This window comes from Kryptolebias marmoratus, unplaced genomic scaffold (genome assembly GCF_001649575.2).
Source record: "Kryptolebias marmoratus isolate JLee-2015 unplaced genomic scaffold, ASM164957v2 Scaffold49, whole genome shotgun sequence".
Lineage (NCBI taxonomy): Eukaryota > Metazoa > Chordata > Actinopteri > Cyprinodontiformes > Rivulidae > Kryptolebias > Kryptolebias marmoratus.
This window is the reverse complement of record NW_023665783.1, coordinates 1-24,792: the sequence shown is the minus strand read 5'-3', so window position 1 is coordinate 24,792 and position 24,792 is coordinate 1. Positions and strand designations below refer to the sequence as shown.

Below are 24,792 nucleotides of genomic sequence, written 5' to 3'. Positions count from 1 at the left end.
CTATTACCAATACTAGCCACTTGTAAGGGATGTTGGGCCTGATCAGAAGATTCTGAGTTTGTGACAGAGAAACACATAACAAAGACAACCAGAACAAAAGAGTGAGAACATAACATAATACAGAAAGATAACTCAGATCATTACGAGTTTAATTCTTTATTTATTGATATTTAATTATTGTGGAAATATTTTCAAACATGGCTTCCTAAACTTACTTGCTGCTGTGTCATAAAGACCGGTCCAAAAAACTTTCAGAAAGTAAGAAACAAAATCTGCACAACTTTTTTCTCATATCAATAATTACTGTGTCCTTAAAAGAAATTAGGCAAAATTGATCTGCATAGCACTGTATCCATATCCAATCACAGGACGCGTAAATGCCACGTTCAACGTGAGGAGAGGGCCTTACTGACACAACTCGTGATCTGATTGGCTATCGCAGCTATCTATCAACAGTATCTGCCCGTTCACTTACAGCACAGACGCCAGCACTGACGGTTCTGAAGGCCCGGGCAGATTTCATACAGCCTGGCAACATAAGAGCTGAATTCTGACTGGATAAAAAGTCTAACCTAAAAACAACAGGACTGGAAGGAGCATAATGTGACACGAAGAGAATATGAATACTTTTAGATATCTAGGGAAAGTAAATTAAAAATTAAATTAAACTTGATCATAATTATGCTGATTCTTGGTTATGTTAGGCCAGCATTTATTTATTACATGCTATCTATTCTGGTTGCAGAGAGTTCACTAAAGTGTGTCTAAGGCCCAGTCCTGCTTTTGTGCTTTAGGTGATGGATACATCATACAGATGTTCCTCAGTGGAGCTGCTCGTGTTCTACCCTCCTTCATTTTCCTGAGAGGAGGAGCAGAATCTTAATGATCTGTGCTCTGTGCAGACACTGAGGGCTTATGGACCAGCTGTGTCATGCCAGAGGCTAACACTCTGGATTGTGGAGACCATAGCTCTTTTTTATACTGTAAGTGTAGGGGTGCTGAGCCCCCAGTGGTGCCACGGTCTGTATGGCCACATCTTGGACCTTGTTTTGGGGAGTATTTGTTCAGAGCATCTATTCTGCGGCTAGTTAGACCACACTATACATGTTTGTTACAAAATGCAAAACAGGAATAGGCCATATCGCCCACATTGTAACATCAAGCAAAGTTAGAAAAATAATGTTTGATTACTTAACATAAGCCCTGGTTCTTTGATAATAGAATGAAATGTTTGATCAGCACTTGCCTTTTTGTACGGCCACAGAAAGAAAGTAGGGGGGGTTGGTTCACGATGGCAATATAAGGTGGGTGGAGCCTCAAGTAAGGCTTAACCGCTCTGTCACAGATATGTGTGATAATATGAAAGAGTCTAGAGTTGGTCACACCAGACACTTCTCTAATAGAGTCACACGTCATTCTTTTCAAGAAACCAGGGCTCATGTTAAGTAATTCAACGGTATATCAGCTTACTGCAGACTGTCATCCATAATTTAGGCATTGTGTTTAAAGCAGTTTATAGACTATGTGGCTAATACAAACAATCATGATGTGTCAGATATACAGTCATATGAAAAGATTTAGGCACTCCTGATAACCTGAAATAATTTCATTTCCAAATCTTTGGGTGTTTGGATCAGCTATTTACGTTTGATATATCAAATAACTGATGGACACAGTAATATTTCATTATTGAATTAACAGAAAATGTGCAATATGCATGAAAGCAAAGATGCTCTTTCAATTCAATTTTGTTTCAAAATACCAATTGTTTGATTTGTATCTATTCCTAAAATGAGGTAAATACAACCTTTAATAAACAAAATGACTTTTTATTCAGAAGTAGGTGTGGATACTAACATTATGCTAAAGAAGAAAGACATTAGCAGAGGTTTGCAGGCCTCAGTTACCATATTAAACTTTACTGTTCATGACAGAACCATTAGAAAAAACTGAACAAATATGGCTTTTTTGAAATAATTGACAGGAGAACACCTCTGCTCTCCAAAGGTACCATGGCAGCATAACTTAGGTTTATAAAGTTTCATTTGGACAAACCATTAGGCTTATGGCACAGTATTTTTTAGACAGATTTGCAAAAACTGATTCAAACTGAATTTTCAAACTTACTTCTGCCTGTTCAATGTCCAGTTCTAAAAGAAGGAAAAATGAGTTCTGACAATGAAAGCTCTGGTCCCTGAATGCTTTCTGTTTGATACTGTCAAGCAGGAGTACATCTCTGAGCCCTAATGGGGAAGCCTGATTATTTGATTTGAACTGTTATTTAACGGGTATAAAAAGACAGATTAACTGAGCCCTCCCTCCAACAGCTGTGGAAGAGACGCAGCGCCTCGCTGGCCTACCACTGGGGCACGTTGAGCAGGAAAAAGGCCTTTGAAGAGCCTCGACCTGGATTTCACGGAGTCCTCGGATTCAATCCTGTTACGGGCCGTGAGGAGCCTCTCTACCCCAATGTCAAGCGTCAGCTGCGTATTTATCTGGTCTCTTTGCCTTTTGTCCTGCTCTGCCTCTATTTCTCCCTGTACATCATGATGATCTACTTCCTGATGGAGGGATGGGCACTGTCAGTCCACGATGAAAACCCCACTTTCTGGACGGGATTACTTCTGTTCATCCCCAGTATCATCTATGCTGTGGTCATAGAGGTGATGAACCTCATCTACAGATATGCTGCTGAGTTCCTCACTGATTGGGGTGAGATGTTCTGTCAGCTCTCAATCTGCTTTTGGATAGAAACACAACATAATTCATTGAGTAGCTGCTTCATCACATGGGAGTTGTAAGGTTTTGTTGTTGACAGGCTTTCAATGTTTCCTATCTTTTTATGTTTAGAAAATCACCGGCTAGAATCGTCATTTCAGAATCACTTGGTCCTCAAAGTATTAGTGGTGAGTTGAAGTGACATATTTAGATTTCTGTTCTGCCTACAGTTTGGAGCTTTGGTCAGAGTTGTGATGTTATTGTGACTGTTTAATTTATTATAGCTGTTGTATCTTTTCTGTTTAGTTCAACTTCTTCAACTGTTTTGCCTCGCTGTTCTACATTGCTTTTATCATGCAGGACATGGCGCTGCTCAGGCATGTAGGTACACCTTCCAACAGTTCTTTCCTTCTGATTTCTTTTTTTTTTGTTGTTATTCAGTGCTGATATTCATTTTTCTCAGAGCCTGGCCACCTTGCTGATCACCAGTCAGATCTTGAATCAGATCATGGAGGCCTTCTTGCCCTACTGGCTTCAGAGGAGACGCAACAAGAAGATGGTTCGCAAAGTTCTGAAGAGAAGAATTTTTGAAGATAAAGTGCTTCCTCTGCCAGAGCAGGTCCGACTGGAGGCCGATATGAGCATGTACTTGGTAAACACACATCTTCTTTCTCCACACCAGACAAATGCGTGGATGACGCCTTGTTGATGGGTGTGTGTCTGTCTGCACTTCTTAATGTCTCACAGGGTACATTTGATGACTACCTGGAGCTTTTCCTGCTTTTTGGTTATGTCAGTCTGTTCTCCTGCGTCTATCCCCTGGCTGCTGTCCTGGTGGTGTTGAACAACATCACTGAGGTTTATTCTGACGCCTTCAAGATGTGCCATGTTTTCAAAAGACCCTTTGCTGACCCAGCTGCAAATATAGGAGTCTGGCAGGTGAGAGGCTTTCCTGGACGAGTGATGTTAGATCAGGGACTTTTACATATGAACAAAGCAAATGTTAAATGCAAATACAGTTACACACACAAAGTGGTCTTTGGAAAGTTTGTGACGGTTTTGTTTAACTTTTATAACAAGAATTTTGATAATAGATAAAGGAAAGTTATGTGAACATGACATATCTCTGAGTGGTAAATGTACAGTATGTGTACCTCTATTTTTAACAATTAGCAATAAGAAACAGAGCTGATGATTAACATCAGGCTAGGAAAGATAAAAAGAGAACAGGTTTTTTTAAGATTTTGGACTAAATGAATTCACCTAGAGACCATTGTTACCACCTCTTTGAAGTGGTTGAATTTCAATCTAAGAGTAAAAAAGTTAAGTGTTTAAAATAACGAAGGAATCCAGATCAACGTCAGTGTCCTAGCCTGTTTAACACTAACTAATGGAAATGAGTCCAAAGTCACAGGAACACTGAATCATATTAGGATGCATGACAGAACTGCAAGGAGAACACACTGTTGCCTGCTAATTACTAATGATCATGTGGATAGAAAGGCCAAAATAAAATGTTTTAGTTTTAATGAGAAACATTATACTCAAAGAGTGAAAAATGCTGAATTCAAACATATCTCAAGTTCAAGCTGGTTCTGTTGGACCTCACATCGAGAACCAGCTCTGCGTAGTGATTGAATAAGGTCCAGGTTTGATGTAGTGAATCAGTTCACTTAGCTCGCCAAATTCCCTATCAATTGGCTTTTTATACACACTGATACACGTAGGCCTGTCACGATAACAAACTTTGCTGGATGATTAATTGTCTCAGAAATTATTGCGATAAACGATAATATTGTTTAGAGGCCGTTTTAAACTAATGTAATGATAATAACATGACAGTACAAGTACATCCTCTTAAAGATTAATAAACTTTACTTTTAAAAGAACTGGAACACAAAGTAAACAAACAAAAATAAAATGGACTCTCAGCCTCCGTTAACAAAGAATGCACTTCAATAAAAACTAAAAAAAAAGGAAATAAAACCTACATTCAACTAAAACAGTGCAGATTATTAAGTCTGTAAACTAAACTGCCTTTCAAAAAGTATTAATCCTTAGTTTTATATAGAGAAGACGGACAAAACTGACAGTTTTATAAACAAAAAGTACAAACTAACAAAAGCACACGGCGACAGAAGCACAAATGCGACATACCGGCTCTCAAAGGTTCAGCGGTTCTCCTCGGTCATTTGGTTTGAATCTAAGTGCTTCCACACTGCTGCTGTTACTTCAACCTTCAAACCAATTCCATTTCTATCAAACAGCGTTTGTTTAGCTTGCTAACTCCTCACCGACGCCAACGCTGCAGAGGAACAAGACGATGCACCTCGGCTGGCTACCTGACGAGTTAGGCCACGCCCCCCTGATGCTAAGAGAAAGGGAGGGGTCAGTGAAGAACACCAAAACCTTTTGTCATCCGGTGTCTTCAGTAGAAAGAGAGAGAGACACGAAGGAACGATAACACAGAATAATGAAAATTACGACCTCATTTTCATTTATCGTGCGATTAATTGATTTATCGTTTATCGCGATACATCTAAATAAAATAAAGTAAATCCTAATTGGATTGAATTGGGCTTTATTTAACTGGACTTGAGTTAAACTTGTTCATGTTCACTTAGTTCCTCTGTGGAGCTGTTGTAAGAGCCTACATGTTAGTTTTTATATTACTAGAGAAACAAATGTCAGCAGAAAGTATTCAAATTATGATCAAAAGCACATTTATTTTACTAAGCAGTGGTTGAGAAATAATGTGGAGAATCTGAGTTCAAGCTTTGATAATAAAACACTGTTGACAGATGTTAAGGAAACACACTGAAATACTCACATTTAGTTAATGTATTAATACATTGTTTTAGTCTTTTTTAATTAGTTTTGTTTTCTTAAACTATGTATAGAATTAAGCCTTTAGGTCATTTTAGCCAAACGTTTGTGTTTCTGTACCACTGAATGTCTTTATGTCCACATGTAACTGTACCTGAAAGCTGTTTCCTGTATTCTGTCTCTGAGCTATGACGGTATATTAAGGCAACTCAGATGGAAAAACTTGGGGAGAAACTCTTGTTTGTTTCGGAGTTTTGAGATTAAAATCTAAAGTGGAAATGTTGAGGAAAAAGTCTAAGCGTTTCAAGACTTCACACCAAGAAGCACACCCCACTGTCACTTTTACAAACAAATGTGATGGGAAGTCTTCTGCAACAGCTGAAGCAGGTGGTGTACAGCTTCAGTTGTAAGTCACTTTATTTATTTATTCCTAAAACTATCCTGAAGTATGATGCTAGTATTTACAGTCTCACAGTGACTGCTGGAGACAGGCACCAGCTCCTCACAACACACAAACAAAATGGATGGATGCTCTCCGCTCTATTTATTGATTTTTTTTTTTTTATCTTAAAATAACAACCTTACTTTTGCCATTTCAACTTCATTCTTCAAATACAATTTTAAGTTTTTTCCTCAAGATTTTAGCTTTTTTCTAAACCTTTCAACTTTAATCTTGAAATTCTGAAAACAATCCTGTGAAATTCAGTATTTCTACCTTGTAAGTGGCCTTCATACACAGTCATAGTGCTTCCAAGTGACCTGACTGCTGCTGTGTTTCTGTGTGTCTCTGTGCAGCTCGCCTTTGAGGCCATGAGTGTGATAGCTGTTGTGACCAACTGTGCACTTATTGGAATGTCTCCACAAGTCAAAGGCTATTTCCCCGACTCAGAGACACAACTCATACTGTGGACAGTGGCTATTGAGGTAATTTATCATCTCATGCAATCACAGACATTCTCATTGACAATACCTAGCTGTCTGTCTGTCTGTCCAGATAGTTTATCTATTTATATATGTCTACATCTCTAAGGGGTGTAATGGCACATGTGTTCGCTCCGAACCGTGACAGACACGTTGGTGACAGGATGTCATCACTCTCATCTAAAACGGCTGCACATGCTTTTTTAAGTAGTGTTTTGCTGTCACAACGTAAAAGGAGCAGAGAAAGCTCCCTAAAGCATTCCCATATGAAGTGGTAAGCGTTGTGTGCAGCAGGAGTAAAGGCCAGGAAGACTCGTGTGTAGGAACAAACTGTGTTTAAACTCAGAACTGGTTTCTGGGACTTTGAAAACATGTCCAAGAGAGGTCAAGGAATGCTGTGTGTGTTTGTTAAGCCCTGACATTACATTTCTCAAGAAGGAGAAAAGAGCCAGCAACAGTGTGTTCAGTTCTCCTGTGCCTCCATGTTTGTCCCACACTGAGTCCACTTCAACAATCAGTCATAGAGCACAGTATGAAGAAAAAAGGCAGGAGTCCACCTCGCCAAATTAAAGCTTGTTTCGTATCATTTTTTAGGTGTTGTTTGGTTTATACAACAAACTAAACAGTGTCATAGTTTAATATAATAGTTTATGTCACTTTCTTTCCCACTACTGTTTTATAAGCCTAAACTGTGATAAGAAAAATGCCCCTTTTTGATCCTGATATTCTAATAAAAAGTGTCTAATTTAAAAAATGTATAAGCTGGGACTGGATTTAGAAATATTTTTACAGGTAACAATATTACCAACAGGTTTTAGTTTCTGGTCTTCCATGAAGGTTAAGTCCACACAGTACAGTTTTCTGTTTTCACACTAGATGGAGCTAAAGTCCAAATAACATCCAATAATATCTGTTGGAGAGACAGATAGGGTGAGATTGTGTGTGTGTGTTGGGGAGGGGGGCATTTCACTTCATGCATTTTAAGCTTGCCATTGTCTGTGTGTGAGCTTCTTTTACAGTTTTTCTGAGGGATGATTCTCCTCAGCATCTACTTAATGTTTCAAACTCTTCATGATTCATTGAATATGAGCTGTGTACACACAGAGCTGAAGGATCAACAGTTACAGTTTGAGAGCTTTCTTCTTTAGTAGCTTTAAGGATAATCTGGTGTTGGATTGAAACCTTTCATCTGCACAGACTTCTGGTTTAGTAACAAACAGACTGGGTTGTTTTTCAGAGGCCTTCTTCTGCCTCACAAGTTGCAGGGTCACGGCACCAGATGTGTCTTTAATGTAATGGAACTGTGGTCATTCTAGTTTTACTGTCTGTAAGGGAGGTCAGAGACCTCTGACCTGTGTACGCCACCACTCTCCTGAATGTGTACACTTCCTTTCTCATAACAAGAGATTTTCTGATGTTCTTTTTTTAATTCAGTGCAGTTTACATATTTATATAGCGCCATGTGACAACAAAAGTCGTCTCAGTGCACTGTACAAAAACATTCACATACATTACAAAAAGCCAATTAGTAAAATCTATCTATTTAAGGAAGCCAGCAGATTGCGTTGAATCTTTGCTTCGTCACAGTCTCCCATCCTGAGCAGCACATTGGTGACAGTGGAAAGGAAAAACTCCCTTTTAACAGGAAGAAACCTCCAGCAGAACCAGGCTCAGGACGAGCAGCCATCTGCTTTGACCGGCTGGGGTTAGAGGACAGGAAAGAGACACAGACAAACAGAATGACTGGTCCAGGTAGAGCTTCTACTGGAAGAAAGACAAAAAAAATAATAGAAATAATTACAGTAGAGCAAGTACAGACAGCAACAGAGAGAGGAAAAGTGATCAATTTGTCCTACAGCAGTCGAAGCCTATAGCAGCATAACTATGGGATAGCTCAGGAAACCCAAGCCAACACTAACTATAGGATCGATCAAAAAGGAAAGTCTTAAAGCTGAACTGAAATCAGATCTAAAAAATTTCATGTAACTGCGCCCTGGCTGGCCAAGAACACCACTACTGTCCAGTTGTTTACTAGTGGAAATAGAAGAAGTCTTTTTGAACAGGAAGAAATGCCAGAAGACTTCACAGGAGTAATGGATATATAACCATACCAGTATGAACCTGAACCAATGGATGGATTTCCAAAATCAGATGAAAATTCTTCAGACTCGGATTTTGATGATCATCAGGACCATCATGGCCAACAAAACAACACGCATAATGACGGAGTTTGGAACGTGGAATGGTGAGAACTGATTACCCAAGATCATTGTCATGAGACAGCAGGAGAGCGCTAACGTTGCTAACTCAAAGCTATCCTCACGCTAACTGGATGCTAACTTGTACACAACGTGAGTGCACTTGAGAGGAGCGTTTATGAAGTGTCACACCTGGGGTGGCAGAAAAATAATTTCCAGGCACTGTTAGATGAAATCACTCAAACAGGTTTATTTATATATTGTGCTCTATCAGGTTTACAGGTATAGTCAAGAGTGAGCAACTTGGTCCCAAACAGACTCGGGAGACAGCAGTAGAAAGTAAGTGGATTTATTTACAGTGCAGGGTGAGGAACAGGACCGGAGCTGGAAGGGAAGGTTGTAGATGAGTAGACGAAGAAGCCAGCAGGTAGATAGTTCTTTCAGATTGTAGTAGAATGTTTAGCTCTTACTGATAAATGAGGTGGACTTTGCACTGAGGAGGTGGTGAGTATTTACAGATGGCTGTTCTCCAGCTAAGCTGATTCCAGACACGGAGGTGAGTATTTACAGATGCACGTTCCACAGGTAGGTTGATTTCTTGGTGGAGGCAGACAGGCAACAGCACGGATCAGATTGGGTGAGAGACTCAGGGGTGGCTCCTTCAGTGAGGGCAAGCAGGAGACTCTGAGGATACACAGAGGACACGAAACATGAGCACGACTCAGGAAACAGAATCTGCTAAAGGCTGAGATGCTTTACCCATAGCAAGCGATGCTTCAGCGTTGGTCTGATCTTCACTGCAGCCATAAATACCCAGAGCACTGATGATCTTGATCCGCCACAGCTGAAGATGATTAGTCCGCCAACCAATCAGGAACTGGAACGGGAAAACCAGGAAGCAAACTCACAGAATACCACATGCACAAAATATAGAGAGCATTAAAGACAATTAAGAATTAACATCAGAGTCCCAGGTCTGAACAGGGAAGCTCTGAATCAAAGCTCTGCCCCCCAAGTCAACACAGGAGCTTTTATTAAAGATATTGAAATACTGGAGCAGAAGGAGGAGTTAGGGAAAAGCAAGTCAGTCTGGTTCCCATGAGGGGAAAATTCAACATCACTTCTATAAACAAGTTCATACAGTGAGAAGTCATAACATAGTCAGGACTCATCAACAACAGGTGTTACCCTACAATAAACTACACACCAGAGTAAACTAATCAGCAGGTACAGATTAAGACATTTATTAAATCACACATGGATTGTCTATAATTTTTCATCAATAACAAACTGCTCTGAATCACAAACTGATCTCAGGCTGTCGACCTGTAAGCAGCTCAGATCTTTTAATGATAGCGCACGTTTATGTCATGGTTGAGGTAAAACTTCCTGTTTCTCATCTCCTTCTCTGTGGAGATGTCCTCCTCCTTTTGCCTTTCTTTTAAAATTAAAAACAATTAGGACTGCTGCTGGTAAAAGGTCCTGTTTTTTTGCTATGAAGCTGCAATAACAAGGGTCAGAGCTGTGCTTCTCTTTGAAGTGATCCAAACCAGAGTTCTGATAGTAATCCCACATGGATCCAAATCTGAGGAAGGTTTTTATCTTTCTGGAAGCCAAAAAATGTAACTCCACTGGTATTTTCTGGTCGGTTTGAACAATTAATTCCAGCGAACTGAACCATATTGTTCATCCACTCACTGATGAACTGATGAACCTCAGCAGCTCAGCAGACATCACCCTTCCAGGATGGTCACGGAAAAAGCCAAAAGCATCCAAGTGGTTTCTTCAATATTTAGAATTACCAAAAAATATTGTCTTTTTTATTTTTTTAATTTAAAATTTCTACAAACAATATATTTTATGGCTACATTTTCACTGAGGTTGGCTTCAAAACATGTTTCAGTTCAGCTTTAAGTTTAATCTTAAAAGTATTCAGGGTGTCAGCCTCTCAAACAGAAACTGGAAGTTGGTTCAACAAGAAAGGAGCCTGAAAACTCTGCCTCCCATTCTAATTTTAAAAACTCTAGGAACCACAAGTAGGCTTGCAGTCTGAGAGATTTGTATGTTAGAAGTAAGATTTAAAATTCTGTTCTAAGTTTGACAGAGAGCCAATGGAGAAAGGATAAAACAGGAGAAATGTGATCTCTCCTTCCAACTTTCATTAGAACTCTGGCAGCAGCATTTTGGTTCAACTGAAGACTTTTAAAAGAGTTTTTTGGACACCCAGACAATACAGAATTACAATAGTACAGTTGTGATAATTGCATGGACCAATTTTTTGGCATCATTTTGAGACAAGTATCAGGTTTTAACAAAGTGTCAAAGGTGAGCAACTCTGTGACAGACAGACTCATGTGGGTCCGGATCTGGAAAGGAGGGTCAGAGGTGAGTATATTGTCATCCACAGGAATGCCGTTGTCAGAATATTGAAAGAGAATTTTCTCTTACGGGTAAGTGAGGAAGGGTCAGCACAGAGGTGAGGATCCAGGTTCCAATGGCGAGTACTTAAAGGTGAACATATACACAGGTAGGTCGGTTCCTGAACAGGGCGGAGGCAGACAGGCAGCAGCGCTGATCGGATCAGGTGAGTAACTCTCAGACAGTTTCTTCGAAAGACTGGAAGTGAGGATTTACTGGGTACTTCTGGAGGCAAAACTCTGAACACACACAAAAGATGAACAGATTACAAGACTGTAATCTAGTGGCTGAGATGCATTACCCAACGTGAGAGATGCTTCAGCGCCGATCTGATCCTCCAAACAGCCTTAAGAACTCAGAGCTGACGATCCTGATCCGCTGCAGCTAGCGAAGATTAGGCTGCCGACCAATCGGGGAACAGGTGGGTTCAAACAGGAAGTACAATCACAGAATGTCTCAACAAGATGTTTTTCATTTTAGTAATATCATGGAGGTGGAGGAAAGCAGTCCTTGTAACATTTTTAATGTGGGGGTTAAAAGACAAAAATAACACCAAAGTTTTTTACATTAGAACTGGAGGCCAAATTAATGACCTTCAAAGAAACTGAAAGGCTGCAAAGTTTGTTTCTAAAACCACAACCTCTGTCTTGTCTGAGTTCAAAAGCAGAGACTTAAGTCATCCAGGTTTTTATGTTTTATGCTTGTAATTTAAGTAATTTATGGCATTGAGTTTACATTAACTGGCTGTGTAGCCAGTTAATGTAAACTCAAAAGGTTGTTAAAAAATGGTCAGACAGAACAGGATTGGGTCCTTATTGTCAGAACCAGATCAAGAGTGTGATGAAGAGAATGGGTAGATTTGTGGACATTTCGGGTAAAACCAAATGACTATTAAATTACTAAAGGCTATGTTTAACTATCACTTTCAACATCCACATGAATTTTGAAAATCCCTCACTATTATGACTTTATCTGTATTCAATAATACAGACAAAAAAATCTAAAAATTCAGACAAAAACTGAGAATAGGGGCCTGGTAGACGATATATAACAAGAAGTAAAAGTGTTTTTCTCTGATTCTGGTTTGGATAAGAACGACTAAAGGGGAAAGACTGAAAAGAATTATAACTAAAAATTGGTTTAGTATTAATCAATATTCTAATAATTCTTAGTTCATTTGGTTTGGGCCGTTTCAATGAGGATTTGAATTGTACTGTTTTATATATATATATATATATTTTTTTTTTTTTTTTTTTTTTTTTCCTTATAGATGTGGGGGCTGCAGTGGCTTGGTGGTCAGTGCCACGGTCTTGTTGCATGTTTGAACCCAGGTTGCGGCAGGAATGGCATCCGGCGTAAAACAATTGCCAAATCATTTGTGCAAGTTTCCTCACTGTGACAACCCCTGAAGAAGGGAGCAGCCAAAAGAACTTACCTTTTCTGTCAAGACTGGGGCTGAGCGTGGCGAACCCAATATGCAGACTCATAATTCCTTCTTCTTCTAAAAAACTAATTTATTAACAAATTAATCAAATGCAAAAACAAAAGGCTGACGTGGCAGCAAAACTATACCTAACCAAACCTAAACATGAGCAAAACGGGAGGCAAGACATGAAGCAATACATACCAACAGGGAACCAAGAACAATGAACCAGTTTATTTTAGTACTTTATTTTATTTTTAGTATTTCTCAGTGGAGAAAGTGACCGGCTTTTAAAGACTGAGGGTAATGAGGTGAAGTGGGCACAGGTGAGTGATAACAATGGCGGACAGGTGGAGATGGGCTTGGCAGGCAGACAAGAGATAGACGGGGGATAAGTGAATGATGAAGATAAATGGGTAACCAAACAACAAAGACAGTAAACCAGAAACAAAACACTAAATACAAAAAGAAACACTACCAAAACAAAATCTGACATTTTCCTTATAGATGCATTTTTGTCTCTTTAATTTATTTATTTCTTTTTTCCCCCACAAGTCTTTTTTATTTCCATGTGTTGCTTTAACATTTTTCCGTCTCCTCTTTCCTTTACCATATGCATTTCTGCCTTATTATGCAAAATAGGTGGGCTGCCCATCTTGATCCAGCTGCTCTACTATCGGTTAATAAACAGGAAGGAGCAGGATCCATGTACAGATCAGTTGTGCATGCTTGTGCTTTTGGCTGTTTTAGGACAACATCTTATTTGAGAGAAGGTGGGCAATATGCAATCGTTCAAGGAATGCTAGGTCTTTAATTTTATCTGAAGTAGTTACTGGGCCTGTAAGGCCATGTATTCTGTTTCACTGGAGCAGAACCACTAGTCCCGACTGTTGTTGTAAAGAACAAAATAGCTTATATCAAATTCCATATCCAAACAGCTAAGGGAGTCACAGCTCCTTTTATGTTAAGAATGGGAAATATGCAGGGGGGCAGCACCTCATTGCTTTCCAGCCGCAGTGCTATGATACCTGGGTAATTACTCACATCAGTGAACAGTAACTAGGCAACCAGCCGGCCTGCCACAGAAGCAAACAGAGACTTGGTCTGAGCAGCTGAGCCAACTGAATAGGGACTCTGAACAATGTCTGCTCACAAAGACCTGAACACAAGACCAATTAAAATAGTGTCTTTTTCATCTAACTCTGAACCTTTAGCCCAGAAGCTAAAATGTTAGTAGTTTGTGTTTTGTATTGGCATTTTGCAGAGCTAATTTGAACCAACAGTGCCTGGTTTACTTGTACTAGAACAAGCTCTGGATTGTACTCTTAAGATATGGTAATTCTTCAATTTAGTGCAACAAAGCTGTCTGACTTTTGTTTTAAGCACATTTCTTTACCATATAGGACATGTCTCCAAATGCAGATTTTCTGCACACATTTTTACTAAAGTATTAAACCTCTAGAGCTCTTAGTGTAATAATTTTGTGTGGACAACCTGAAAAAAAGCCTCACTACTGTGCCTTTTTTCTGATCTTATCAAATGAGAAGTGTAAAAGAACAACACCAGGAACAGCTTATCAGAAACAAATATTGCAAAGACAGAAATTATAACAGCATGGTGGTCTCTTCTACACAGTAGACTGAGTATCTGTGAAGAAACAACTGCTACATTACTGTTGTCCATTCTGTCATAGTTTGGGTGTTTTTGTAACTCTTGTTTTGCTTTGGTTATCTGTTGGTCTTCTGTGTTCATGTCTTCACCTCCCCAGTATTTTTCCAGTCCTCTCTGCCACGCCCATCTCCACCTGTTAGTAATCATATTCACTCACCTGTGCCCATTTACCTCATTACCCTCTGTCTTTAAGAACCGGTCACTTTTCATCACTCGTCACTGGATCATTCCGCTTTGTCTGCTCGTTCTCGTTCCTCCTTGTCATGCCTTCGCTTCTTGCTTTTCAATTTTGTTATTGTTATTGTTAGTTTTGCTGCCACGTCAACCCTTTTGTTTTGTCTGTTTATTTTAGTTAATAAATAACTTTCCTTTTTACGATGAGTCTGCGGTCTGGGTTCGCCTCCGTCTTCCACTTCCACTTGGATCTGGGATCTCGTTCTTTCAGTCATGATCTCTTTCTCAAGGCCATAGGTGAAGGTTGTAATGTAGATGAAGCAGACAAGACAGACTGGTGCAACATCCTCATTACTGCAGACGAGGCTCAAAGATTCAAAGACATTAATAATAGAGGACATTCACATGCAACAGTTTGGGAACCTCTTGTAGCCAGGTGGGGGGTGGGGGGGACTCACCAGGCCAGGCTAGTCTCAAAAACATACCATAACCCCTCTACTTGTGGGAAGAACCACCAAGATGGAGTGCTGTGAGAGACAGATGGCAGGGGTCCTGGCTACATGAACTGGCTCTAGGGTCATCGATGTTGTTAGTTCCTAAAACCTTTTTTAATACTAAGATGGTGTTATTTTGGGAAAAAACATTGTGAGAAAAAATGTGCAAAAGTCTAAATTGACTTTTGTTTAAGATACTGGCCAGGTGTTTAGGAATTAAAGTAGAGGCTTTATTTTTTCTGGAGGAGGTCTCAGCCATACAAATGCACAGCAGCAAAAATGGCACATCATACTATAGAAGATGGAGGTAAGCCAAGTCTGTTTCTTTGCCTGCTTATTTTATTCAGAGCAGCAGTGAAAGTACCATTTGTAGTCTGATCACATCCATTATGTCAAGCTAAACTGAATTTATAGTTTGCAACTGAGCATCTTGTGTCTTGAAGCTAACCTTGCACTGCAAACCCCTCAGTAAAAAAGAGCCTTGAATAGCATTAGCAATCAAGTAAAAGCTGGAGTATTTATTGAGCACTTTCAATCAATGTGACAGCTCATGAAGATCAGGGATTTCTGTTTGTTCCTTTATTGAGTTGCTGTGCTGTGCTGAGCAGAATGACTAAGTGTTTGAGTTGATTCTCTTTTTGTTGCATCAGTGTAAAATATCCACTTTCATTAACAGCACTTCTTTTTAAATGCTCGTCTTTTACCCAAATCTGTCCTCCTAATATCTCAGAATCTTTTATAGGTTACGGTAAAGTTGGTTTCAATATTTTTGTTGGTAAATAGTGTATCTTTAATATTACATATAAACCTGTTATTATTTAAATCTTTCAGTTTCAATGAATAACTTAATTGGTTAAACTTGAAACAATTTGCTCCAGTTACAGAAGCATGCACAACTTCATTATTGTGATGAGGAAACAAATCAAAGTCAGGGAGTGAGAGCCACTCCTTACTCTTTTCATACAGTTCTTACATCTAAATGAAGGTATTTTTTTCTGAGCTTAGATTATTACAAAATGAAGTTGTAATTATGTCGGCAGCTGCGTTGGCACGCTTTAACATTTCTTCTGAAGTTTTCTAGTTTGTGTTGTCATTTGTGTGAGACTGTATGTTTGTTGGGAACAGTGCTTGTGTAGCATGGAGAAGACTGAGTGTGTGCCGTAAACTCTCTGCTGATTCAGTTCTGTTGGCTGAATGTGAGAACTGAAAACATCTGGATGGCATCTTATATGACAGACATGCTTCTAATTACATCAGTGTCTTGCATTAGTGAGCTTTTGTCCTGTGTTTTACTACATCTACTATAGATCTTTGCAAACACAATTACCTGGAAAGATGCTGTTGTTGTACCTGTCTAAAACTGTTCCACTGATTTTACACCTGTAGCTTTAACCTCAGTTTTAATGAAAATATTTGAAAGCTTAATTAGATGTGAGATTTTGAAGCACAATGAGCATCTTCCAGATCCTGTCAGTTTGCATACAGGCCTCCCAGAGGAGCGGAGGAGGCAACCCTCACTCTGCTAAACCAACTTCTTAAACACTTGGATTAAAATGGGACACATGCCAGGCTTTTATCTGTGGATGTTTCCTCAGCTTTTAATACACTTCAACCACATGTTTTAATCAGAACTTCAGAAGGATCCACAGTTTGACTGGGGTGGATCATGGATTTTTTTTAACAAACATGGAGAGTGAGAGTTATTAACTGTCTCAGATTGAAATGCACTTCCACTGGGTCACCTCAGGGCTGTGTGCTATCACCTCTACTTTTTATTCTGTAGACAAACACAATTCAGAGCAAATATAACAACAGATTCATCATAAAGTCCACTGATGATTCTGTCGGGGTTAGTCTGCTCCAAGAACATGAAAACAGCCATGGCCCAGTGATCTATGACTTCTTATCTTTATCTTAATACTGATAAGACTAAAGATATGATGACTGATTTTAGGAGAAAACCTCACAAACACAAAGTCAAAATCCCTTTTATTAAAGGGCAGGCCATTGAACGTGTGTTATTACAGATACCTTGGGACTATTTTGAATTTTGAAGCCAACTTTGAGGCAGTGTGCAAAAAGCCTCTGCTTGAGGAAACTCTGGCATTTTAGTATTGGCCGAACCATAATGACCCTTTTTCATCGTGCTTTTATTGAATCAGTTTGATCCTTCTCCTTGGTGTCATGGCTTGGTCATAAGAGAGCAGTTCTCTTCAGCAGGTGGTGAATAACTGGAGAGCCCAACAATCAGTCACATCTGTGTACAGCAGACAGGTACACTTCTGTTGTAAATGATAACTTTCATCCCTTCCACAGGAAGTTTCAGCTTCTTCCCTCTGGAGGAAGATTCTTAGTACCTAAATGTAGGAAAAGAGGTTTTTAAAACAGCTTTGTTCCAGACACTAAAGCTGAAATGATGCTGCCACTTTCAATGTTTGTATTGGATTTTAATGGATTTAACAGATTAAATTTAGATTAGTTGGGTTTTATGGTATTTTAAGTCTTGCTCCCTTCTTTTTGTGTCCTGCGTTGATTTGAGCACTAATATATTTATTTCTGTTGGTGTTATGATGTTTGCATGTCGGTAGGAATGTTTCGAACCACTGTAAACAAGTCTACCTATAGGTAATAATAAAGTGACCTTGAACTTTGACCCTAACTGTTCTTACTCCTTGAATTGTTGTCATATTAAAACTGAAACCTTCAAAGTTGTTTACTAGGATTTTATTTAATAGATCATCATAAAGTAGTGCGTAATCAAACAGCATCATGAAGACCAAGGAACACACCAGATAAGTCAGGGGTAAAGCTGCTAAGAAGTTTAAAACAACATTCTAAGCTTTGAACATCCCACAGAACCCATGGTAACTGGAGGAGCTGCAGAGATCCACAGCTCAGGTGGGACAATCTGTCCACAGGACAACTCTTAATCTGGAACAGTGAAAAGAAGAAAGCCATGTTGAAAAAGGTCATAAGAAGTCCAGTTTGCAGTCACAGCAAAACGTGGATCAGACCAAAACTGAACCTTTTTACCTAAATGCAAAACGTTATATGTGGCTGGAAACTAATACTGCACATCACCCTAAACACACCATCCCCACTGTGAAACACGGTGGTGGCAGCATCATGCTTCAGCAGGAACAGAGAAGCTGGTCAGAGTTGATGGGAAAATAAATAAAAAACAGTCCTGGAAGAAAACCTGTTAGAGGTTGAAAAGGAGGTTCACCTTCCAGCAGGACAACGATCCAAAACATCCAGTCAGAGCGACAACGGAATGGGTCAGATCCAAGCATTTTCATGTGTCAGAATGATCCAGTCAAAGTCCAGACCTGAATCCAGCTGAGAATCTGTGGCAAGACTTGAACACTGCTGTCCACAGACGCTCTCTGTCCAGTCTGACTGGCAAAAGAAAACTGAGCAAATAGATGTCCAAAACTGGTCGGAGCAAACCCCCAAAGACTTGCAGCCAAAGGTGGTTCTACAAAGTATTGCCTTTGGTGGGTGGATACAAATTCACACCACACTTTTCAAATTGTAAAAGATTTTTTGAAACCCATGTATCATTTTCCTTCCACTTGACAATTATGTAGTATTTTGTGTTGGTTTCTGGACGGAGACATGTTTTCTGTCAGAGGACAGCTCCCTGCAGGTGTCAAACTACAGATGGGACAAATTGGAGACAACTGCAACAACTATTTGAACATGTTCAAAATTCAAGGTCTCTGCGACACATGCAAAAAAGCTGAGAAACTTGCAAACATTTTGAGACATTTTGGAGACTCCCTCAGAATAGCTGTTTACCAACTCGTCACAGCCCAGTAAGATACCACATTTAGCTCGAATGGCAAATTAGTGGAGGTCATACTTACTAACAAATTCCTCTCAAAGCACTACCATTTACTCTAAAAGAATTTGAACAAAACAACACATTTTAAATTAATTTAACCTTGTGCTATATTTCTGATTTCAGCACGGACTGCTGGCTTTCAAATTCATCTTGACTTTCCTCATCCCAGACGTCCCCAAATACATCCAGATCAAACTAGCCCGCCTTGAGTTTGAATCACTGGAAGCCCTCAAGAAAAAGGTAAGATGAACTTTCTGGTCTTATCCAGAATATGGAGGCAGCCTGCGGCATAAAATGTAGTGAAAGAAAATATTTGGGGTTGAAAGTCAGTTATATAGGTAATGAAAACATGTATCTGTGCCAGTTAATGAAACTGAATACAACAGATTAAAAGGTGTCAGCTCAGATGGCAGACTGATTTCATCAAATCACCTCTTACATCAATAAGCACGACAGCAAACAGTGTCACACTGCAGGAACTGCCTCAGAGGAGAAGTAAGCTTGACCTTTGAGCAGGTTGACCTCAGAGGATCTGACAGGTGTTGTTGTGTGACTCAGACCCCTGTAAGGGTTTAACACTTGGTCATTGGGTTGGGAGCAGAATTAGCTGCCAGGTAAGCTTGACTTAAGATAAAGTGATCCTTCAGGTGACCTTGGTGAAGGTCCTGCTGAAGCATTAAAGCATTCTGCTCAGGCTGATCAGGAGGTCTGCATTTGGACTGTATCAGTTCTCTGTTTTAGATTTGCTGCTGTGTTTGGGATCAATCTTCGGCTGTCAGACAGATGTTCTCACGTCTTCAGAAGAACAACTGAAGGGTGTGCAGCTCAAACATCAGCTTTTCACCATGAAAGGGTGATGATGTTTTTGCTCATGTTTGCAACTACAACCAGAATTCAGATGGCCACTAGATCTGAGCGACTTGTTGAAGCCAAGGGATGCACTCAGAGCTGGCTCTGCGCAGCGTTTAGTGCTCCTCTGATAAAGTCTTTACCAGAAACGTTTGCTCCATTGTATTGTGCTGTCTTGTTTCTGCAGAGGCAGCTCCATGAAGGGTAAGTAGCACATGTTGTGGATTATTCTAATCATACTGGTCACAAAGTTTTTGTAACATTACTAAACTGATTTGTGTTTTTACTGTTGAGTAATCTGATTATATCTGTAATGTTGACTATTCGTCTCCTATTCTAACACAGAGTTACCCCCCTGTCCTCCCCCTCTGTGCCCATGAGCACACAGTGTGTGATTGAGTGTGCACGAGAACCACAAAAGAACAATTTACAAATCCACAATTAAATTAAATATACAATATCTTTTAGTTACCATGTTTTAGTCGTTCATTTTCTGTTAATTATTATTAAATCAATTCATTGACTTGGTTCATCTTATTATTTGATGCTGCTGGTCACAGGGACACATAAATTATATATATATGGTCTGTCATGTCCTGTAGTTGTAAACCATAGACAGCATGGGATCAGGAGCTGAGGATACCAATCAGTGAAAAACCAGTGTACCAGTGTACTCTGATTAATACATGCGATTGGCTCAGGACGTTCTAAATATACACCAAATCAAGTTTGCCATGTTGGTGCCACAAGATATAATTTAAAATAGCAAAAGAAGCCCATTCTCAGTCAGAAGGACCACAGTATCTACAAATACAAGCAGCTTTTTTCTCCACTTTGGAAAAATGAAAAATAAAATCTTTCTTGCTCAGAAATAAAAACAGAAAAACATGCAGCACTTTTCTTAAATGGGCTGAATGAAAAGAAATATGATGGTGTTTTTCCTGTTTCAGAAAATGGAGGCTTCAGAGGTCAGTAAGAAGATCCAGTGAGGCGGACATGAAGGCCTACAGACACTGATAACGGCACGTTCATTATCAGTGTGAGATTTGAAATGTATCTGTTTTATGCACTGAGACTGTAAGTAACTTTACTATTTCAGGAGTAGAAAGGAAGAGGGTGGTACCAAAGGTTTTCTGTAAAAAAATGATTTGATGTACTCTAATGTGGTGGTGGGATAAATGGGCCAAGTGTTGAAATTGTCATAGAATGCTGAAAAAAATACTGGTTTGTACCAAAGAGTGTTGATCAAATTGTTCTGTTTGTATTGTAACTTTCAGTCACTGATGTCCCTTTGAAAGCCTTCACCAAAGCTGTAACTTGTAACACACTGGCTTGGGGTTGGGGTTCCACCTCACAGATGCCTTTAACATACTGTATGCATAAATAAACATATTATTCCTTCAACTGCTTCAGCTTTGCAACATTTGGTGTGAGCTCCAAATGATGGTGGGGCAGAGTGTGAGCTGAGAAGCAGCTGAGAAGCAGCTGAGAAGCAGCTGGCTCGGCTGCAGGAGGCTTACATCAGCCAGTAGCTCTCTGGGCTGTGACAGCTGGAATTGGTGGCTCAAAATTTTGACAAAATGAACCAATTTTCAGTTGCAGTCTTATTGCGTTCTGAGTGTTTGCAACCAAGTAACCATAGAGTTGTGCAGCTGGCCCATGTGGGTACGATGTGGACATCACCCTGGAAATTGCTTTTAATTTTATGATTTTACTGAAGTACACTTTAGAAATGAAGTTAGGCAGATTTGGGACAGTTTTTCAACCATTATTATTTATCATCAGTCTGGTTTTTAGTAAATGGACTGTACTTATATAACACCTAATCAGCTAATCACCCATCCACACAACCATTTTCTACAAAGCTAACCTGAATAAATCATTTGATGGAGTTTAATCAGTTAGATCACATTCATGCCCCGATGGGGCACACATCGGAGGCAACGAGGAGTTCGGTGTCCTGCCCAGGGACACTTCAACATGTGACTGCTGCCAGGAATCAAACCTCCAGCTGTCTCATTGGAGGACATCTGCTCTAACCACTGAGCCACAGCCACCGTCAAAATACAGCTGTAGCACCAGTGAGATGAGTTGGTGATGTCTGCAACAACTGACTATTGTTTGTTGCACCAATTTTTTGAACATATTAAAAATTGAAATGACAGGACTGAGAGCCTCTGTGACTCAAGCAAGCACCAGAAACATTTCAGGACACTTTGGAGACTCCCTGTTGCAGCCCACGGAGATGCTAGCTGTAGTGAGAATGTGTTTGCTGATGCAGGCAGGATCACAGTAAATGTGTGCTCCTGCCCAGCATGGGACAGGAGTTTGTTGTAAATTCATTGATCAAAGCTTGTTTTATCCAGGGTAGAAAAATATGACTTAAAGCTTGAAACACCCCGGTGCCTTGAAATGTAATTCACTTTTTGTTTTATATGCAGTGTTCTGGTATTTAAATGACAAAACTGTACCATCCATGGCCTAAATAAAGTTTCAGACAAATAACAGTGTGTGTAGCGGTTCCTGTTTCATTCGAGCTGCAGGCCTGAAACGACCTCCTGTCTCTGCTGAGTCCGGACTGATCCCCTCTGAATGAATGCAGTGCACCAGCTGATCTGGAAGCTTCTGGGTCAGACAGAGAATAAACCTCCTTAGAGCCATGCAGCATGTTAATCATCATGTCTGGATCTCACACAAGCTATGGGCTCTGTCCCTCGTGGCGCGTCTTTAGACTTACTTCTGAGGGATAAACATAAAGACTGCACAGAATCGCCCTTTATTTTGAGGGAGAGAAGACGAGCAGAAGCAGGAGTAAAGGTGACCAAAGAAACAGACAAAAAACAGAGAAGAAGTTTGAGTTTCTGAGCATGAACAATCTCAAAAAGTCAAATTTTGTATGATGTATCAAAGCAAGTTATAATAGCAGGCTGTCAATTTATTGATTTATTTTAATTCTCCTTCCCACTCATGTGGGTGGAGCTAAAGTGATTCCTGGAGCATGTCCAGATGAGACTCTTTGACCTGTTTGGACACGGCACTGGATTCCCGAGGACTGGTTGGACTCATCCACCCACCCCCCTCCCTCGGTGGCAACCTTCGAGGTCTTTAACCCCTGGTTTGGTCCATGCTTTTTACTACATTCATCGGCTTATTGTGCCTTAAAAACCTTTCCACCTTTTGTCATGTTACAACCACAAACTTTAAAAAGTAATTTTATGTGATAGACTAACAGAAAGTACCTCATAATTATAAAGTGAAAGGAAAATGATTCATGGTTTTTACAAATAAAAATCTGAAATGTGTGGCAAGCATTTGTTTGCGTCCTCTTCACTCTGATGCCCCAAACTAAAGTCCAGTTCAAGCAGCTGCCTTCACAAGTCTCCGTATCACTAAAAAGAGTTGACTTGTGTGCAGTTTAATCTCTGTATAAACTCAGCTGTTCTGTGAAGACCTCAGATGTTTGTTCCAGAACAGTAGTGATCAAACAGCATCATGAAGAGCAAGGAACATACCAGGGGGCTCAGGGATAAAGTTGCTGAGAAGTTTAAAGCAGGGTTAGGTTATAAAACATTATTCCAAGCTTTGAACATCTCACAGAGCTCTGTTTAATCCATCATCTGAAAATAAAAGGGGGGGGGGGGCAGTACAGGAGACAGAGAGACAGAGAAACACGTCCGCCTTCCACCAGGAGCAGAGAGAAAATCTGCTCCTTTACTTCTGAAAGAGTCAGTCTCTCAAACAGTCCCACAACTAACCTAATTAGTTTCAAAATGCTCTTATTTGTACCACTTACTTTTAAAGCTTTTTGTTGCCCCATCCCCTCTTTGAGATGTGCAGCTGTCATCAAACTCAAAATTGCCCTTTTTTAGTTAAAATATTTGATGTTTTATTGTTTACTATGTTCCATTGTGAGGTTTGAAAATGATTGCATTTTGTTTATTTATATTTTACACAACGTCCCAACCGTTTTGGAAATTGGGATTGTAGAAGTACAGTGCCTATAAAAAGTACTCACAAGGATAACACCAATTAAATAAAAAACCCATCCATCATTTGCCGCGTGGTCTGAAGTGGAGTCGCGTGGCCAGAGCAGGAAAGCCCAGATGTCTCCACAGACACCTCTTCATGCTCTTCCAGGTTAATTCCAAGAGACAGCCTCTCCAGCGTGTCCTCAGTCTTCCCTGTGAGTCTCCTCCCAGTGGGACGTGCCTGGAACACCTCACCAGGGAGGCGTCTAGAGGGCATCCTTACCAGATGCTGTGAAGTTATATAAAATGTTATATAAAAGTTATATAAAATGTAAGACCATGAAGTTTCTTTTTACCAGAGTTCAGAGCCCAGAAACAATGTAAAGGATAACAGCAGATCATAGAGAACAAGTGATGAGATGATGTCATGAAATCCAGGAAGCGGCTCTCCACGAGGAGAATGGAAAAACACTGACATGGAAAAATACCAGACGGGACTGATGTTTTACTTATCGAGTAACAAAAGTACATTGAACAGGAAGTTAGATTGAGACGTAGGCTGAGTGCTCTGAACTTCGGTAGGGGTCCTTTTTCTCACGTCTCCCTTTCAGCGCTGAAAGTGAATAAATGTGTTTTTGATTTTAAGATGGACTCTTGGCTGTTTTTTGACTCTCTTCCTCCGTGCATCTTCCTGATCCCGTGTGAGGACGGAGAGCAGGTGTTTCAGTATTTTGGGAGTTTTTATCTGTCCTTAACACTGCCCGAACCACCTCACCTGGCTCACCTATGTCTAAGGGAGAGCCAAGCAACCCTGTGGAGAAAACTCATTCCAACCACCTATATCTGCGATCTTGATTTGTTTTTCTTTGGGTAAGGGTAGGAACATAAATCAACAAGTAAACAGCTCAGCTTCCTCCTCACCACAGTGGACATTGGTACAGAGTATGCAATGCTGCTGAAGCTCCATCCTTTTAGACATGAACAACACCCCAACATACTCAAACTCCTCTCCGTGAGACAGAACCTCACTCCCAACTTGGAGAGAGCAGTCTGTCCTTTTCCTACTCAGGACCATAAATAAAACGATCAATCAATCAATCAAATTTTATTTGTATAGCACATTTCAGCAGCAAGGCATTTTCAAGGTGCTTTACATAATTAAAAAACAAAATAAAAACAGCACGTGACATTGAATAAACAGTAAGAAAGAGAAAAACATCGAAGACATCAAAAACCTGCACTCTAACCCTAATTTAGCCATAAGCAACTCTAAACAGGTGGGTTT

General features: G+C 39.9%; 1 protein-coding gene across 4 annotated transcripts in view; it reads left to right on the top strand.

Annotated features, from left to right (window-relative positions):
• The window catches only part of ano10a (anoctamin 10a), a 48,810-nt gene extending 26,764 nt beyond the window's left edge, over nucleotides 1-22,046 (top strand). For 3 of the 4 annotated variants that reach the window (XM_037974423.1, XM_037974425.1, XM_037974424.1), the window contains 9 exons: nucleotides 2,328-2,712; nucleotides 2,851-2,906; nucleotides 3,025-3,099; nucleotides 3,182-3,370; nucleotides 3,466-3,657; nucleotides 6,340-6,468; nucleotides 18,814-18,930; nucleotides 19,727-19,743; nucleotides 20,490-22,046. In XM_037974423.1, coding sequence (XP_037830351.1) covers nucleotides 2,328-2,712; nucleotides 2,851-2,906; nucleotides 3,025-3,099; nucleotides 3,182-3,370; nucleotides 3,466-3,657; nucleotides 6,340-6,468; nucleotides 18,814-18,930; nucleotides 19,727-19,743; nucleotides 20,490-20,556 — 1,227 coding nt within the window. In that variant the 3' untranslated portion in view covers nucleotides 20,557-22,046. The remainder of the gene's footprint in view (nucleotides 1-2,327; nucleotides 2,713-2,850; nucleotides 2,907-3,024; nucleotides 3,100-3,181; nucleotides 3,371-3,465; nucleotides 3,658-6,339; nucleotides 6,469-18,813; nucleotides 18,931-19,726; nucleotides 19,744-20,489) is intronic. The other variant, XM_037974426.1, reaches the window with a different exon arrangement.
• The last annotated feature ends 2,746 nt before the right edge of the window (nucleotides 22,047-24,792 follow it).